At 39.3% G+C, this 18,076-nt stretch overlaps 2 protein-coding genes across 3 annotated transcripts in view; both read left to right on the top strand.

The window, feature by feature from the left end:
• The first annotated feature begins 1,041 nt into the window (after positions 1 to 1,041).
• Positions 1,042 to 10,592, top strand: ewsr1b (EWS RNA-binding protein 1b). Of its 2 annotated transcripts, none has more exons than XM_014987430.2 (15): positions 1,042 to 1,128; positions 1,589 to 1,625; positions 2,028 to 2,079; positions 2,239 to 2,386; positions 2,638 to 2,836; positions 2,965 to 3,218; positions 3,337 to 3,496; positions 7,591 to 7,625; positions 8,177 to 8,206; positions 8,472 to 8,587; positions 9,118 to 9,247; positions 9,349 to 9,459; positions 9,540 to 9,666; positions 9,750 to 10,106; positions 10,218 to 10,592. In XM_014987430.2, the coding sequence occupies exons 1-15, from the start codon at positions 1,113 to 1,115 to the stop codon at positions 10,252 to 10,254; spliced, it is 1,809 nt and encodes a 602-aa protein (XP_014842916.2). In that variant the 5' UTR covers positions 1,042 to 1,112; the 3' UTR covers positions 10,255 to 10,592. The 2 variants fall into 2 exon arrangements, with proteins under 2 accessions (XP_014842916.2, XP_014842908.2); XM_014987422.2 differs by having other exon boundaries at positions 7,588 to 7,625.
• A 3,187-nt stretch (positions 10,593 to 13,779) lies between these two features.
• Positions 13,780 to 18,076, top strand: part of gas2l1 (growth arrest-specific 2 like 1) — a 29,962-nt gene continuing 25,665 nt past the window's right edge. Inside the window, exon 1 of the mRNA XM_014987410.2 lies at positions 13,780 to 15,745. Within this exon, the coding sequence (XP_014842896.2) occupies positions 15,041 to 15,745 (705 nt within the window). The 5' untranslated portion in view covers positions 13,780 to 15,040. The remainder of the gene's footprint in view (positions 15,746 to 18,076) is intronic.

The following is an 18,076-nucleotide window of genomic DNA, read 5'->3' as shown; positions in this document are numbered from 1 at the left end:
GGTACTTTTTCTTTTTTACTTGAGTAAATATTTATTGAGGGAGTGCTACTCTTCCCACCGCTGCCAATAATTAATGAAAGTAGTGACATTTTTTGTGTCAAATTCCCTTATTTGAGTTGTTTGCTACACAACATTGTAGACCTAAAATATAACTTGAGGATTAGTTTTTGAGTGGTATGTTGCATTAACTTGTTAGTGTTTTCTCTGACAATCTGCATCATTGTTAGGTGCAGTGTTTCGAAAAAGTATTTAAGCTCTTCAGATTTTGTTGCGCTACAACTACACACTTCAACATCATTATTTGACATTCTCTGTGATTGACCGCCACAAAATGGTGTACAACAGTGGTTGGAAAAAGATGCATGGCTTCCTTTTTTCTAACAGTAATCAAAAAAGTCTTCAAGTCTTGCTGCAGATTTTTAATTGAATTCTATACCAGAGAAAATGGCTTTCATTGAAACTAAATAATAACAAAGACATAGGTATGAATTTTAATGTCAGCATTCACTGATTTGATTCTGGAGTGTTGGACAAGGGACACATCTGAAAGTTGCAGGACAGCAGCCTTAGAGGAGTTTGAAAACCCTTGATTTCTGTAGTAGATCTATCTGTATGTTGAAATTGTTTTTTTTTTCCTGGCCCAGTAGTGAACTAATGCTGGGTTAGCACCAGTTCTTCAAACTATTGGACCAGACAGGATACAAGGAACTGATTATTACTAAACTCTAGGACTAGTTAAACACTGGAACCGGTTTGATGGAAAATGTTCGACGATTGTATTACTCAAGCAGAACAAGTAAGTCATTTGAATAAACAACAATAAATGAGTAAAACAGTAATAAACATTTTCAGCACTGTGGCCAAAAGTACCAGTGTGACAAATAATTAATTAATTAATGAATAAATAAATAAATAAATAAATAAATAAACGACTCGATTCCAAAGCATACTTTTTTCACTACTAAAGGCTACATTCACATGATTTTCCCTCCTGGTTGCTTTTGTCGTGGCTGCATGACAATGATCTCGCGAGACTTCGTGGTTCTTTAGCGCGGTGTGGAACCTCTTCTTGCATTTGGCAGCGTTTCATCGGCTTGCACGGACTTACTAAAATGGCGTCTGCTCCCGGTGAGTGAAAAAAAATCGCAACATCTTTTACATTAATTTTCCAGTTGTTAAGTGAAATAGTTATGTTGATCAAGTTATCGTATGAGAACGTGTTTTGGTGAGACGAATGCGTTTATTTAGGTTTTAATTGAGTATTGTTTCACAATGACCGTTGCCTACGCAGCGTGCATGGCCTAGTTTTAGCTCCTCGAGCTATTGTAGTTGTCGAGTCGACCTTTTATTTAATACAATGGGGGTTAAACTTGACTATTATTTTTTAAAGAGCTGGTATTCTAAAACTTTAGAATAGTGCACCAAATCTGCATGTGGTAGCTAAAACCGTCGTGTAGGGTTTCGTTTGGCTGCTCGTTAGTGAGTTTTTCAGTGTAGGCCTAACAACGGGACTGTGTGGATCGCGCGCGCAAACGATGTTTTTATTAGAAAGTCTAACGGTTATAACTAATCTCTTTTCTGTTTACAGATTACAGCTCGTACAACCAGAGTGGTGCTCAGCAGGGGTAAGATTTTTAAGCTAATCCAATATTTACACTATTATCTCATTGTGTTTTTATGACGTTGGTTCACAATAAATAATAGCAATTAGGACTGAGGAATGCTACCCCAGACTGAAAAAAACCTGTGTATTTACTAATGGAAGCCTTTCTTTTCTTGCATGTACATATTTTTGTGCCTATGCATTTGTTGTAATTTATTATTACTCTGTTTGAATGTAGTGCAACATCAGGATACTAATTTCATTATTCCAAATTAATGAACCTATGCAGTACTTTTTTTATCATGGGTATGCAAATGTGCTAGTAGAGGAAGCATTCATGTGCTGCTTGCATTTGGAGAAATCTTGTTTAGATGAGTTTGTACGGTTTCTAGCTTGGTAATATTTTTTTTTTTATTCCTCGCAGGTATGCCTCCTATGCTGCCCAGCCATCACAGAATTATGGCCAGTCAGCACAGGTAAGGTTAAAAAATAAAATAAAATAGTTTTCTATTGTAGATTGAGCTTGCCATATGTTGTTGATTAATGGATTGTGTCCATTAATCAACAACAAAAAACAAACAAAACTTCACCATGAAAGCTTAAGAGTTTTGATTCTTTTTTTGTTTTGTTTTTAGCAAGGCTATGGCCAGCAGAATTATGGATCATACACTCAGCCTGCTGCAGCTGCTGCTGATAGCAGTTATACCCAGACAACCCCAGCAGCTGGAGGATATCCTCAACAGCAACAACAATATGGGTCATCATATGGCCAGCAACCAGCAAGTCAGTTTTTTTTTTGTTTGTTTTTTTTTTGCAACAGTTTTTTTTTCTTATTGTAGTCTGTTAGGGTCCAGCTTTAAATTAATGTAGAAAAGGGTGCCTAAAAATGTTTATTGCATCATTCAATAGACAGCTTGCAGGTAATGATACTGGAAACTAAAAAAAAATAAATAAAGACAACTTACCAGGGCTGCATATTTAACTGTTATAATCATTCTAGGACAAGTATTATAATCACACTTCCTTTCTTGCAGCTGGTTATCCTCCTACCCAGTCTACTGCTCATGGCTATTCACAGTCAGCCCAGGGTTATGGAGCCAGTGGTTATGATGGCACTCCTGCTACTGCAGCTGCTCCAGCTGCCTCCCAGTCTTATGGGTCTCAGCCAGGGTACACTGCCCAATCTGCCTACCCTGGGTATGGTCAACAGGCTACACCTTCTGCACCACAGAGGTAAAAGTTTTATATATCTCAAACAGGGTTATCATTTTAAATGAACGTTTCAGGGTTTTTTTTTTTTTTTTTTTTTTTTTTTTTTTTTTTTTTGTAATTCCTTGTTTTCTGACTTTTTGTATTTGCAGTGCTAACAGCCAACCGGCTAGTTACAACCAAAGCTCCTACTCCCAACCAACATCTTATGGACAGCAGCAGCCTGGATACCAGGGTCAGCAGACTGGATACAACCAGCAGCAGGGCTACCAACAACAGACCCCACCGCAGCAACAGGCTCCTCCTGCTTACCCTCCTCAGGGTGCTGGTTCCTACGGGCAACCAGCAGCCAATCAATACAACCAACAAGGTGGACCACCCAGTTATAACCAGTCTGGCCCTTATAGTAAGTTTGGCTTTTTGTCTTTTCTAAAGCTGAGATGGATTGTGAATGGAACACTTTAATATGACTGCAAGCGTATGTGGGCTATTTGTACTAATACAGCTGTGTTGCATATTTATAGGCAACTACAGACAGGATGGCCAAGGTGGAGGTTCTGGCTATCCAGGGTCTGAACCTGGAAGGTACCCTGGAGGAGGAGGAGACAGCAGGGGCCCGGGAAGGGATGGCTTTGAACGAGGTGGAATGATGCATCGTGGGCGAGGAATGGGTCGTGGAATGGGGTAAGTGTGTTTCCTTAGCGCGTGATCTCATTTTTATTTTGATCATAGGTGCTGTTGCCATATTGGGCAGGGCTGAGACATTCTGTGGGGAAACAACTGCATTATTCTCCAGAGATCTCACACTTTATTATTTGAGTAGCTGCCCTGCTACTTTTAGGTGGCTCCATAATCCAGCCCGCCCTATGAGTTGCTGAGAATATAATTCAGGAATTTGATTCATTCAGTTCACCTAAAAGTTGCAGGGTGATGGCTTTTGAGGCCTTGAGTTGGAGACCAGGTCTAAAATAATGTGCAAAAATGATTTGCTGTCTGAAGTTGTGATGGTGAAGGCACAAAGTCGTTGGTATGCAGTTGAAATGGCTTTATTGCCATTTTAGTCCAGTTTCTCTCAGCTCTGACCTTTTTGGCTGAAGGTAAGTTGGATGTCCCCTTTTCCCACAATAATTTAAAAGAGCAACCTGTGCTTAAACTTTAGGTTAATTAGCTGATTTCGAAAGACACAAATTGACTGAGTCAGAACTATTTATTTATTTTTTTTGGGTAGGTGGGAAGTTGGAGACTGGATGGTATTTACAGGCAGTGTTTCTTCTTTTTTCTAAGATGTCTATGTTAGGGTTTTATTAGAAAAGTTTTAAACAAAATGAGTTAAGCCATCGTTTTTCTGTTTAAACTTCAGACCATGTTTTTAAGGAGTTTGGCATAAAATATTTCAAGCCAAGCATCCCGCTTTTGTGCAGTATGTTTGGTTCCTTCTTAAATGCACATTTGTGCTCATTCATACCCGCTTGGTACATTGTAATGCCTTTGAGACTTTTTCTTTACAAGCTCATTGATATTTTTCGGGATCTAACACTTGAATGTTAAGTATTCAAAACCAGTAGGTTAAACTTAAATAAGTTTAAATTGGTTATGGATAAGGGACATATAAAACTTGAGGTTCTGTGAAATTATAGATTGTTAGACATAAAACAAACTACAATTAAAAACAGATGGCAGGTATAAATGGACTGCGGAGGTAAAAGGAAAAACAATAATAGAGGATAATGCCAACTTGCACTGTGCCTAAAACCACTGGGAAACTGTTAAAACGAGTGAAGATGCCTGTAATGTCTAAAGACATGTTTCAAATATTGGGAACCATGACCAAAAAAAAAAAAAGACTCCACTGAGCTTTAGCCTATATTTTGGACCAGAAGCAACTGATCTCATGGCCCACAAACGAATGGTGATGAGAGCAGGGGTTTTCTCATGGGTGTTGCCTTTGGAGAAATTGGTTAAGTCTTGCTATCTGCCTTGACTTAAAGATGCTTTTCTGCAAAACGTACCCAATGTGTTGCTTCAATTTGATGACCCCCAGATTGGTAATGTACTGTTTGAGGTGTGGAGCCAGAGAACCAAAGTTGGCAAGATGGGTGTGTAATGTATATTCATGATTAGATTGAGTAGAGCTGTTATCAATTCTGAGACGTCCAGGTTGAAGCTGGCTGGAACATGACTTGAGATCAAAATATTTACACCCCTGGCAGGGTTGTTGAAAGTATTTGTTCAATTTATCAATATGTTTCTTTTTTCTGACTGGGAGTGATTAACATTTTGAACAGAGTCTCGGCTTAATTCAATATTCTGTGGAAAACAATAAGGGTGACAGAAAGGAGATCTTCAATCCTCAAAGACTTGGAGGTCACCAGCAGAGACGAATTGCCCAGATCTGGTCAGCAATCAAGGTTTTTATTTTGTCAATTAAAACTTATTGTGAAGGTTTTGAGTGATTTTTAACTTTCCATTTTTGTTGATCAAATTTAAACAATTAGCCTGATCACCTAATAAAAATCTTGGTTGAATTCAAGTCATTTTAAATCCAAATAACCTCTTTGTAGGGCTTATCTGTATTTGGCTTCATAGTGAATCTGACAATCTGCAAAGGAGTGGAAAGAGGTGTCTCGATTTATGACAGACCCCAAACCGAGCAAGTACAAAAAGGAACAAAGAGGAGGCTTGATAAATGTTTCATGAAGGGGGGCACTAATGGACAGCAAATTTTCTGTATTAACAGGTCGGACACTAAGCATTTCTCCTTTGACTACCTCTTGGTTTGAGAAAATTGAGATTAAAAGCCTAAAAAATTCAGTCAAACTTAAATTGTGGCAAAAACCTTAAATCCAAATGTCAGAAATGGAGCGTTTCTTTTTCTATTTTTAATTGCAACACCTACATTGGTTCATAAGTTTCGAACATTACAGTAATTTTATTGTTTGGTCCTGATCGGGGTTCAAAGTCTCTATTTTTTTAATGGTGTTGATGTGCTCACTATTTGGCTCAAGGGTATTCTGTGTTTGGAATCGAATACTGTGGAGTGGTGGGGGAACCCAACACTGGCATTTTCAAAATAGTTTGTGTTTATACTGGTAAAGCGTATAATGGTGCAGTTTTTATGTCCACTAAAAGTTGGTGTTTTCTCCAATGTGGACTCGGAACCTAATTTCTAAAAGGTTTTCTGACAGAATTGCAAAAAAAATAAATAAATTAATTAAAACCCAATTTTCATTGAAGTTTCACTTCTTGGGTGCAATATGTGATAGGAATGTGACAAGGATGCAAGTTTCACATGTCAAAAGCTTTGGCCTGTCAGAAATACTTCAATATTGTTTCCCCATTTTAAGTTGCAATGTCCACAAAGAATGTTGGACATTGTGATGAAAATCAAAAGTAAGGAAAATATGGGTTAATTCATATAATCACAGTCAAATCATCACAAAACCATGTGTTCCTGATATCAGGCAGTCTTTGTTTTCATACTTATGAAAATGTTTTTCCTATTAAAAACAAATTTTACACAGTTAAGTAGATTTAGGTGGAACTTTACAAGCATTAAGGTCATGGCAGGCATCCCTGCTGGTTTGGTTGGACCTTTCAGTACAAGTCTCAACTTTGAGAAAAGAAGTTTGTTCAAAAAAATATTGGTTGTTTTGGTTCAATAAACTTTGTTCTCTTTAGATGGATTTTCAAAAAAACAAAACAAAAACTGAATGGTAAAAACTGAATGGTTGGATTAAGCTGTTAGGTGTTCAGGTTTGGATTAGTGAGCTGCTAAAACTATTTGGGAAAATAGTTTTTTTGTTAATATACAAAAACACAGGTGCATTTAAATTTTTTATAAGTTCTAAAAAATAGTTTACATTTTTTAATAGGGTGTAGAGTTAATGTAGGGCTTCATCACAGTTTAGCTTTGCACAGGTGTTTGTGCTCTGGGGTGGGGGGGCTACTGTGTTTTGAAATGTTTGGAATACAAATGTTATTTCTTTTCAGCGCCTTTTTAACATGCTTTGTCACATTTATACCGTACAGGTAACAGTGAGAGCCATTTAAAACCATCTTTTCTCTAAAACGTATCTGTACTCAGTACAGAGTCTCCAGCTTAAGCAGCAGGAAGGAGCTTAAACAAAGATTCGAAGTCTCCCTTTTATCAAGAACTGAGGATGGTGTTTTTATTTTTGTCTTGTTTCTCTAAGCATGATGGGTACAAAAGTCAATAAAGCCACCTGTTTTATTTAAATTTATCATATATTTGGTAGACTTTGTATTTGTTTTGGTATTAAAAACATGTAATTGTCTTTATTTTGGTGACTGTAATGACAATGACTCCTGTGAAATTTCAGATGCATTGCATTTTTTTTAATCACTTTTTTATAACTGTAAAAGTAATTAACTTGTAACTTAATGCCGAGGTGATGGTACTGGATATGTTCCATCAATGCATCTGAAATAATTCTAGCTGTGTACATTTGTTTTAGGATTTATCACATTTTAAAAGCCAACATAAACATGTTCCTTTCTTTTTTCATTTTTGGTTTATTGTATCCACTGTTTCAAACTGTCATTGGATGTTGTACCAAGCTAAGGAATGGCACATAGTTAGTATAATTTTTTTCAATGAACTGTACATTTATAGTTAGATTTCTGGGAGTTAATTGAAGTTGCTGTTGGGATAGATAGAATGTTTTTATTACTCCCCCAATCAAGCCACTTTGCTCGAGCCAAGGAAGTGGCTGTAAAAGGGAAACGCCTTCATATCTCCATTTATTCCCCCATAGCAGCGCTGGAGACAGAGGTGGCTTCAGTAAGCCTGGTGGTAAGTTTCTGAGTATTACACTGGTTAGCCCTTTCTAAACTGTAACACTTTTTGGGTAAATATGCTTTCAACATTGATATAAATTGTGGTATGCAATTTTTTTTTTCCTACAAAAACGCATCAAAATATTGGATTTTATTTTTTATTTTGTTTATGCCTGAGAGACCATTTGCTCTGGGGTACTTTATATAATTCAGCCACTGGTTATGGTTTGACTATCTTCTAGATTGGTTAATAAGAAAAGTGTTTGCGGCTGCTCTGGCAAATCTGAGCTGAATCTTTTATTTTTTTGAAAGATTTCACTCTGGTCTTAAAGGCTTAGAGAGTTATATATACCAAGGGGTCTGAGGTGTTCAATTTTTCAATTGAGTTTATCAATTGTGGACATTTTGTACCAGAAGGTACCATATTTTTCAACTTCCCAATACAAGTCATGCAGAAGAGTGTGGTTTATGAACTGTAGTTCTTATCAGGTGTAGTCTACTGGACTTTAGTTGCATGTACTGACTTTTTTTTCCCTCTTTGTTTACTTTTTACTCAATGGACTACAGGACCCATGGGCGGCGATGAACGTGAAATGGGTAAGTAGAATCTTCAACCTAAGAATCTGATGGTGTGTGTGTGTTTATATATATATATATATATATATATATATATATATATATATATATATATATATATATATATATATATATATATATATATATATATAGTACTTTTGACACTGAACAAAGGCATACCTGGTCTTGTGCAGTCATTTACAAAAAAGGACTTGTGTATTGTTTTCCTATTTAAAATGTTTTTATTGGAAATGGAAACTATTGTGATTTATTTTTTTACCTGTAGGACGTCCAGAAGAGCAAGATGACTCTGAGAACAGCACCATTTACATCACTGGGTTGACTGAGAAGGCCAATATAGAGGAAATGGCTGAATTCTTCAAGCACGTTGGGCCAATAAGGGTAATAAAAGCTTTTAACCCTGGTTTACCTCCTAGTTCTTCAATTAACTATTACAGTTTACTTTGTCTTTTCAAATCAAGTCAATTGTTGGCTTTGTACACTTTCAGATCTTGCAACTGGGGTTAGAAATCCGAAGGAGACGAGCCTAAAACTCAACATTCATGTTTTTAAAAAGCGTTTTCTCTTGGGGAAAACTCCATACTCCCACACACTGTGATTAGCACATTTTCTTTAGCCTCCAGATTCCCTGTTTCCCCCTCTCAGTTGATTGTGAGGCTAATGTGTAGATTACATAATGTGAAGATGATCTGGAGTGGGAGATGTATGGTTTTCTTGAGGGATAGTTGGAAATGCAGATGTCCTCAACAGATTAGTGCTAGAAAATTCCAGTTTCATCTCACTTCAAGTCTTTGTAGTACATTTCAACGGGCAACATAAAAAAAAAGTCAATTTTGAAGAGATTAATAAACATGGTTTATATTTAACCACAACTGTTAGTGAAAGTAAACTCTGCGCGCTTTGTTTTAAAGATGAATCGCAGACTGGGTCAGCCTGCCATCAACATCTACACAGACAAAGACTCAGGAAAGCCTAAAGGTGATGCCACCCTGTCCTATGAGGAGCCCGTCTGTGCCAAAGCAGCTGTGGAGCATTTTGATGGTATGATTTATAGTGAAAATGTCAAAATAATAAGAAAAATCAGAAGCACTTTGTAAAGTGTACCTAGTGTCTGAGATGACAAAGTTTTATCTTAATTACAGGGAAAGAGTTTCAAGGCCGAAGACTTAAGGTGTCCATGGCGCGCCGAAAGCCCATGATGGGTGGAATGAGAGGCGGCATGCCCATGCGTGATGGCATGATGGGCCGTGGAGGTAAACTATTGCAGTTTGTCACTAAAGTCTGTAGCATGTGTTGGATCTGATGATACGATGAAAAAATGTTGGAATTTCAGGTATGATGGGACGAGGAGGGGACCGTGGAGGCTTTGGCCCTCGGGGCGGTCCTCGTGGAATGGGCAGAGGTGGACCAACAGGAGGCAACATGCAGCAAAGAGCTGGCGACTGGGAGTGTCCTAATCCGTATGTACAGCCACCTCATGCACCACTTTGCGTGTGTTTTTATAATTGTGTTTTGTAACTGTTCATTTGTATTTTTTCCACAGGGGTTGTGGAAACCAAAACTTTGCTTGGAGGATGGAGTGTAACCAGTGCAAAGCCCCCAAACCCGAGGGCTTAGGTGGTGGTCCTCCTTTCCCCCCAGGTGGTGAGAGAGGCCGAGGCGGACCTGGAATGCGTGGAGGCAGAGGTATGGATCGTGGTGGGCCAGCAGGAGTTGGAGGCCCAGGTGGACCCGGCGGTTTCCGTGGAGGTTGGGGAGGGGACCGCGGTGGATTCAGAGGACGTGGAGGAATGGACAGGGGAGGGTTCCGCGGAGCCGGGCGTGGAGGACCGCCCATGGACCGAATGGGTGGCAGAGGGGGAAGAGGAATGGGACCACCTGGGGGCAAGATGGATATGAGGTAGGGTGTTCAATTTAGGGTTGAGATTGTTTTGTTGATGTTAAAAGAATATCCAGTAAATGGGTTTTATTACCTTTTTTTTTTTTTTTTCTTCCTTTTTTTCTTTTTTAGGGACCACCGCCAGGAGCGCAGAGACCGACCTTATTGAAGGAGAACTTCTTGATTATTCCTGTTGTGGAATTTGATTTTTAAAAGAAGTTTTTAATTTATGATTCCATATTTTGATGGTTATAGAACTGCGTTCATTCAACCTGTGCAGTTTGTCCACTCTGGTTACCTTTTTTTATTTTCTTTTTTTAGTTACCGTGTTTACGTTGCATTCTGTATTGTGCATGTTTCAGTTTGATTTTAAATATCATTAGGTTTGACATTGTATCATAAATCTAATATTTTTCATTTGTTGATGTAACGGCCCCTCCTTTTCCGTAAACTTACAGTTGTATGATGATGATGATAAACTTGGGAAATAAAATTTTGCGAATTTGACCTTCTTGTTGTGGATATCCTCAGTTTTTCTAAATGAAAGCTGAAATAGACGATTCCTTTTATGGTCAAACTGAAAATAAGGATGCCGACGGTGGTCAGGTTAAATTGTAACATAGCTGTTACATCACTTATCAAATAATTCAAGTATCAAGTCGCTTATTGGAAATCTATGCTCAGTTATAAAAAGCATCATCTACAGATGTAGAAAACTTCATGCCTGGTTTGCTGTGGGTGCAGATGGAGCCTCCATTCCTTTTCTTGTCAGTAGGTGGTGCAAAATTGAACAAAACTTCTTGCAACATTGACTGCAAGTCGTTGAACACTACTAGAAATGTGACCGTTACATATACCTTTAGGCCATAAGTGTATAAATACAATTAGCCTTTTTATTTGAAAAGAGAAGTTCCTTTTTTATCCTCAGGTCACAAGTTTTAAGAATGTTTACAAAGCATTCAGTCTTAAGAGAACAGTTCCTAAGAATTCAGTTTAGTTAAAGTTTTGGTTTTCTTTCCTTCCCCCTTTTACTGGCTTAACGTTTTACTACTTGTCCTTCAGATTTCAAATACTATTGAACATTTGAGGTTTGTCCTGAAAACTTTGTTCTCATTTTCTTCTATCTCATTCAAATCATTTTCTCAGAGCTCAGGAAGCTCCACCTCAGCTGACGTCTTCAAATTGTTCCCATTTGCTTTGGTCACTTCTCTGTGCTGTGCACTCCTTTTCTTCTCTGACAGAAGAGCTGATTCATCCAGGCCCAGAAAATGATCTCATCAGCCCCCTCCCACCTTTTCTCTCTCTGTGCTGCTCTCCCCCTCCTTGGTTTCCCTCTCTTAAACGGACGTCCCTCTTTTTAAATGAAAACAAGTCATCCTTCCTTGCATTGACTGTGCTTTTAATTTTAGCAGGCACGGTGGAAGAGTTCACAAAAGCCTGTCCAATCAAGAGCCGGACAAAATTTCAAAAACGTTTTCCATTAAAAATGCAGGTGGAACATTTTGAAACTTCAGATTTTGGAAAAACTTTTAAAGCGATAAAATAAACGTATTTGTTACACCACACTCTCAGAAGACGTTTTCAGCTATATGTAGAACCAAAGCCTAAAAGCAGTGTTTGTGGCTAAAGCTTTATTTAAAAAGACATTTTATGTAAGAAATTGGTGAATCAGATTTTCTGTAAACTAATTTTCTTTAGACACATTTAAATTAACAGGGCGAGCAGGAGCATACAGCTTATTCAGTTTGAATTTTTGCGTTTGTGACCAAGAGATCTGTTAATGCACAACTGGTTCTGGGTTAGAGGTGGGCCACTTACTGGAATCATCTTATGCCAAGATTTTAATAAAACAATATTCATCAAATTTTAAGAATGAGTTGGGGTCAATCCCAACCCATTAATGACTAGAGATTTCTCATGGCGTTGTTCCTTACCTGTGCCTGCACTCTGCCTGCCACACATTTTAAAGATAAGTATTTCATTTTTCTCTACAAGAATCAAAGCTGGCTGCTAAGAAATGTTTTTAAGCATTAAAAATAGACAATACATCAACTCTAATAACTACTGCTAAATAAAGTTTATACCATATTTTTGCTCAAATCTGTATCATAATCATTAGAAGTTACATTAATAGAACGGTTACACAAGGTTCTTAATGCAGTCTGGAGAACTATGTAATTTTTTAATTGAAAAACATTTTAAATTTTCATTGTCCAAATTTCTCTCTGTTTGCATTTTCCCCCCTTTCAATTTCAATAAATTTCAGTTTTTAAGTATACCAATAAACTTTGGTATTTATATAACATTAGTATTCCTACTGAAGGCTACCATTCATTTCTTAGAGCACTGACTGCTGTCACTAGTTATGCCTTTAATATAAGACATCAAGTCATGCTGTGTGCTACCACAATGTGCAGCAGGAGGAGAGCCATCCACTGACCTGGCTGTTCAAACAGGTAAGATTTTTTTTATTATTATTCTTTTTCTGAAAACACTGACTCTAAAAATATGACCTCAAACATCTGGGCTGCACACATCAAATTAAAATTACAAAATGTTTTATTTAAAGAGGTTTAAAGCAGCTATTCGTCTGACTAAATATTCAAAGGTGTTCATTTTGCTGAACGAGTGGTAAACGCTCCCTTCTCACTGAGACCATGGTTAGCATTTTTTAGTGGTTGCTTGTTCTTCAAAATGTAGAATATTTCCTTTGACATGTGAATTTTTCACAAATCAAGCTAGAAGAGCATGAAGTTCATTTGAGACCAGTGTGGTCTTCCTCGCTGTACGTTGAATTATTGTTACTGTTAAATCTTAGACAGATCCGTCAGCTGCTGAAGACTGCTCTAATTACATTACTAGCAGACCTGTTCTGCTGTAAATGAATAACAAAAGTCTTATCATACCCGTGGTAGATCATGTGCTCTTATCTCTCTGGAAATTTTATTTTGTACTTTGTTACCAGCCTGAGTAACTTGAATATTGGAATAGATATCTCACCGGTCTCTTTGTCTTTTTCTATCCTAGAGTTTGAAGATATTGAAGCATCTTAAAGTAGATTGTTCATTTGTAACAAGTTAACAAACTTGTAGTCATTTTTAAAAGGTTGTCGGTACTTCTAACTCGACCATCTTTTAATCGTTGGTATAGCAATGTACAGGTTTGAGAATAGAGCTGACCTTTCAGTCGAATAATACTCATTTAGCTTTTTGTACTTTGCAACATTACGACCAAAAACATCAAGATGGTCTGTCATTGACAATGATAAAGTAGCACATCGTTGTAAGGTGGAAACAAAACATACTTTCTTGTTCTTTTTTTAGCAACAAAAATCTTTAAAAAAAAAAGGATGGATATTTGTAATCAACTATAGTGTTCGTGTTGATATGTTTTCCAACCTGAGCTGTGAGTCTTTGCAGCTCCTCCAGAGCTTTGGGTCTCTTGGCCAACACTCTGCTTGCAGTTAGTTTTGGTGGCATAGCAGTTGTCCCATATTCTTTCCATTTTTAGAAGAGGGATTGAACTGAACTGTGCTCAGTGAAATGTTCAAAGCTTTGGACAGTTTTATCAGCTAATTCTTCTATGGAAATCTCAATTTTATCCCTGACCTGTCCATAATGGAGGTCAGCCCTTATCAATTCAAAGAATCACTTTTTTTTCCTTTTGCTACAAAATTAGATTTGGCTTGAGCGGTGAAACAAGATAGATTTCTTTAACATGTATTCAATTAAATGTTAAAGTCGAAGATGAGTCATTGACATCATTCAAAGCAAAATTTAAATTTTACTTAATAGAATAAGACCTGCTGAGTGAGCCCTTTCCATGAATATGAAAAATGAAGAAAACTACCTAGTCCACTTTTACATTTAAAGTGGCTAACTTAGTTTGAAGCTAAAAAAAATGTTAAGGGTATAAGAGTAAACGCGGGTGCATACAAATCCATAGGGCACTTTTTATGTTTTTTTTTTTGTGTAAATTAAAAAATGATTGTTTTCTTTTCACTTCATGCATGCAGTCCGTTGTAGTTTTCGATTAAATAAAAACCTCAAAAGATAACTGATCCAAAATGTTAAAAATGTATACAATTTAAGTCGGTTTATTTTATAATTTAACAATTATAAAATATGAACGCAGGAATCACATTTGCATTATGAAATAAGGGAATTCACGGTGATAGTTTCGCTATTTTCATTAACCTGAGTCATACTGTCTGCCCTGTAATCATCAGTCTTGAACATGACTGTAAATGAGTCAAATTATTTCTGTCCTGTTTTGGTCAGCTGCTGGTTTCCTGACCCAATCCAGCCACTTTTTGTTCAGCGCTGACTTGGTGAACATAGGGTTAAGTTTTCCTCTTCCAGCGTTTATCCCTCATAATGGGATGTGCCTCCGAGTCGCTCTGCTGGTTTAAGCCGCAGCAGGTCAACATATTCAGCGCAAGAGGCGGTGCGACATGGGCTGAGCCTATTTGCAGGGAAATGAGCTGTGGACTGTGAGCTGCTCAGTGGTCGTGATTTCTCCCGACGAGGAGCTGGTGGGCCTCCGACAGACATGGCGACACGTGGAAGTGTGTGGCCGACAGGAACCGCCGGCCGTCGGGTGGATTAACCGGGGATCGGGGTGAGCGTCGGCGGGCGTCGGCGGACTGAACCTTTTTTTTTTTTTTCCGCTCCCACTCCTCGGAACCCTGCGATGCGCTCCGTAGAGGAAGCGGGTTTCGCAGACATCCGGAATACGCATCCATGCGCCACGGCAGCCCCGCATCCCGATATGCTCCTGACAACACAAAGCCTGGCTTCAATTAGCTTCACTTCAGAACCGCACATGCAAATCGGCATGGGTGCGCCAAAACGGTCATTGCGCTTTGTTTTGTGGCTGAGGCTTCGGAGTGCAGTTCTGCAATGAGACAGTCGGGGATGATCAAGTAAGACTTTATTGATACATATTTCGACAATATGGCTGATCAGAGCAACATTCAGTCCGCCGCCTCCAAGAGCATCCGGCCCTTTAAATCCAGTGAAGAATACCTGTATGCCATGAAGGAGGACCTGGCTGAATGGCTGAAGACCCTCTACGACCTGGACGTCACTGCGGACACGTTCATGGATGCGCTGGAGACGGGCTGCGCCCTGTGTCGGCACGCCAACACCGTGAACCGCGCAGCGCAGGAATTCCAGTCGGAGAACCCGGAGGCTGCGAAGTCCATGAAGTTGCCGTCGAAGGATGTGGTCTTCCAGTCACGAAACGTGATCCCCGGCTCGTTCCTGGCGAGGGATAATGTCTCCAACTTCATCACCTGGTGCAGGCAGGAGCTCTGGATCAAGGACGTCCTCATGTTTGAGACCAACGACCTGGTGGAGAGATGCAACGAGAAGAATTTCATCCTGTGTCTCCTGGAGGTGGCGCGGCGGGGGTCCAAGTTTGGCATGCTTGCGCCCATGCTGATCCAGCTGGAGGAGGAGATCGAAGAGGAGATCCGGGATCAGGAGAGCCTGCGGGCCGAGGGAGCCGAGCAGGCCGAAGAGATGAGCTCACCGAGCAGGTGTTACAGTCGGAAGGAGAGCTGTCACAGTGTGGAGGATGAGGAGGAACCGGAGCCGGAGCCGTACGTCTGGCCGCAGAAGAGAGTTTTATGCGACATGCGAAACCTGGATGAACTGGTGAGTTGTTGATGAAAACATGAAGTTTCTCAACATTGTTGTTTTCTGTTGCTATACTCACTAAAGGTGGATTCAAGTAAGTTGGAGCATCATTGAAAACTTAAACCTGGAGATTAATTACACTGTTATATCATATTCTTGATGATTTATGGCTTTCAGCCACAATTCAATTTGTCAGAAAATCATTACAATGCACAAGACCAATAACACCAACAATTTCTAAAACAAAAAAATGTATGTTATGACCTACACAAGCAAAGGAAGATTGCTGACTCGACAGTTTTCCAGAACACAGCCACTGACGCCTTCCACATAGAGGACAACCACAGAAGGTCATTGATAAAGAAGCTGGCTGCTGTATCCAAGCTTTTTTAATTATTTATTTATTTTTAGAGGATTTTGAGGCAAATGTGGCATTGATTCAACAGTAGATGGACAGGAAAGAGGGCAGAGAGAGAAGGAGAAGACTTGCAGAAAATGACCCAGGGCCAGGAACTGAACTGGGGACAACCGAGTTGAGGACTGAATAAGATGTGCCTGCTCTGTTACTCAGTCGTTGCATATCCAAGCATATTGGGAAATTTAGTGGAGGGAAAAATGTGTGGTAGAATAAGCCGCACAAGTAACAGGTAAGCGTGTAGTGTGCAGTTTCCACGGTGGGCCATGGTTTGGGGAATCATGTCATCTGTTGAACAGGTCCAATGAGGCTTTATCAAGTCTGATGTGTCCCCAGCCGTTTACCAAGACATTTTAAGGAACTTCATGCTTTCCTGATCTGAACCACACAGGTAATATGTGGATTGTTGTCAGCAGGAGAATAAGAAACACCTGAGCCAACAATTGAGACAAGCTGGAGGCTGCTATGAAAGCAACCTGGGCTTCCTGAGCACCTCAGCAGAACCGCAGGCTGAGCTCCATGCCACGCCTCATTAATGCAGTAATTCATGCAAAAGGAAGCCCAACCAGGCACTGAGTGTATGTAGTGTAAACTCAGTACTTGTACATGTTTGTATTGAACATGTTTATATATTAGGTTTATAATTTTCTGAGAAGCTAAATGTGCTTTTATTATCAAAACAAAATCATAATAATCAAAATAGACCAAAGTAAACACTGTAAATTCATCATTCTATGTAATGAAGCTGAAATCTATTTTCCTCCAGAAATGAAATAACTAAAATAAACTGACTTCTCACTGATATTCTAATTTAATGAGATGCACCTGTATGTTTGCCCCCAGGCAAACTAAACAGTGTCATAGCTGCTTTATGACCTGTGATGATTTCTCTGCTCACATGTTTAAGGGCCAAAACACATTTAATCTTTCCCCCAGGACATAAGAACATGCTTTCCCACAACAACTCTCCCTTTAGCCTTGGCTCAAAGTAAATATAATCCAGCGTATTTTGTTCCCGTATTTTAGCAGCTGTTGGGAATCCTGATTTCTCCCAGAGTAATTGCATAAGAAATGTGTGCAAGTGTCTTTCTGAAAGTGTCTCTTCAAGTTTGTAGGTTTCCTGTAGTGTGAGTGACTGTGCAGATATTTTTTAAAATCTTTTTCAACTAAGCGGTCAGAAAGCCCATCACCCACAGATAATTACTCTTCCTCACGAATGACTTCTAAAAAAAAGTCTCTTCTCAGTCAGCTTGGCTACCAAGAATAATTAACATGACACTGATGCGATAATTAGCACTCTGCAGCAGCCACCAAATGTTGTTTTACTCCAGCCTTTTTTGTCTTCTAATCCGTATTGATTATTGTTGATCTTTATTAGAAGTTGCTGGACCTCAGCAGACCAGAGCAAAGCCAATGAGGCAGAACACATGCTTTGGCTTGGCTGCAAGAATGGTGGTGGAGTTAATATTTTCATGCTGATGAGAGGAACAATGCCCGTCTTTGACAACGATGATCTGAGAGCCAACGGGGCGGCAGGAGAGGAGACGGCGGACGCCGGGCACACTCATGCTTTTCAGACAGCAGAGTGGAGCACTTTTTTTTTGTGACCTCTGCAGACAGAAATAGGAGGAGGATGTGCTCTGTACTTGTCTAGCATCTGAGTCCACACACTCTCGCTCATATGACTGAGGATTATACAAGCCAACGCATTTTGGGACAGAACGTTTAGAAGGAGCGCCGCTGATGCATATGCCCGTCTTTTCCTTTTCAGTCACCATCCCTCTGCCCCTGAGTGGTCACAGTGTCATGTGTCAGAGAAAGAGAGACACTCAGACTGCAGAGCTTCTGACTGATATTGAAAGCATCCCTCTCGGTTATCATCTGTCTGAGAATTCAGTCCTCTTCCTCTTTGAAAACTGCATTTTAGCTGCACA

The sequence above is a fragment of the Poecilia mexicana genome, unplaced genomic scaffold (assembly GCF_051168715.1).
Source record: "Poecilia mexicana isolate PSO_F unplaced genomic scaffold, ASM5116871v1 scaffold_9, whole genome shotgun sequence".
Taxonomy (NCBI): Eukaryota; Metazoa; Chordata; class Actinopteri; order Cyprinodontiformes; family Poeciliidae; genus Poecilia; species Poecilia mexicana.
The sequence above is the reverse complement of the archived record's forward strand: the minus strand, read 5'-3'. Positions and strand labels throughout refer to the sequence as shown.

Coding starts and splice junctions, on each gene's coding strand:
- ewsr1b (XM_014987422.2), top strand. Junction 1,626..2,027: donor CAGAGTGGTGCTCAGCAGGG/GTAAGATTTTTA, acceptor TATTCCTCGCAG/GTATGCCTCCTATGCTGCCC. Junction 9,460..9,539: donor TGGCATGATGGGCCGTGGAG/GTAAACTATTGC, acceptor TTGGAATTTCAG/GTATGATGGGACGAGGAGGG.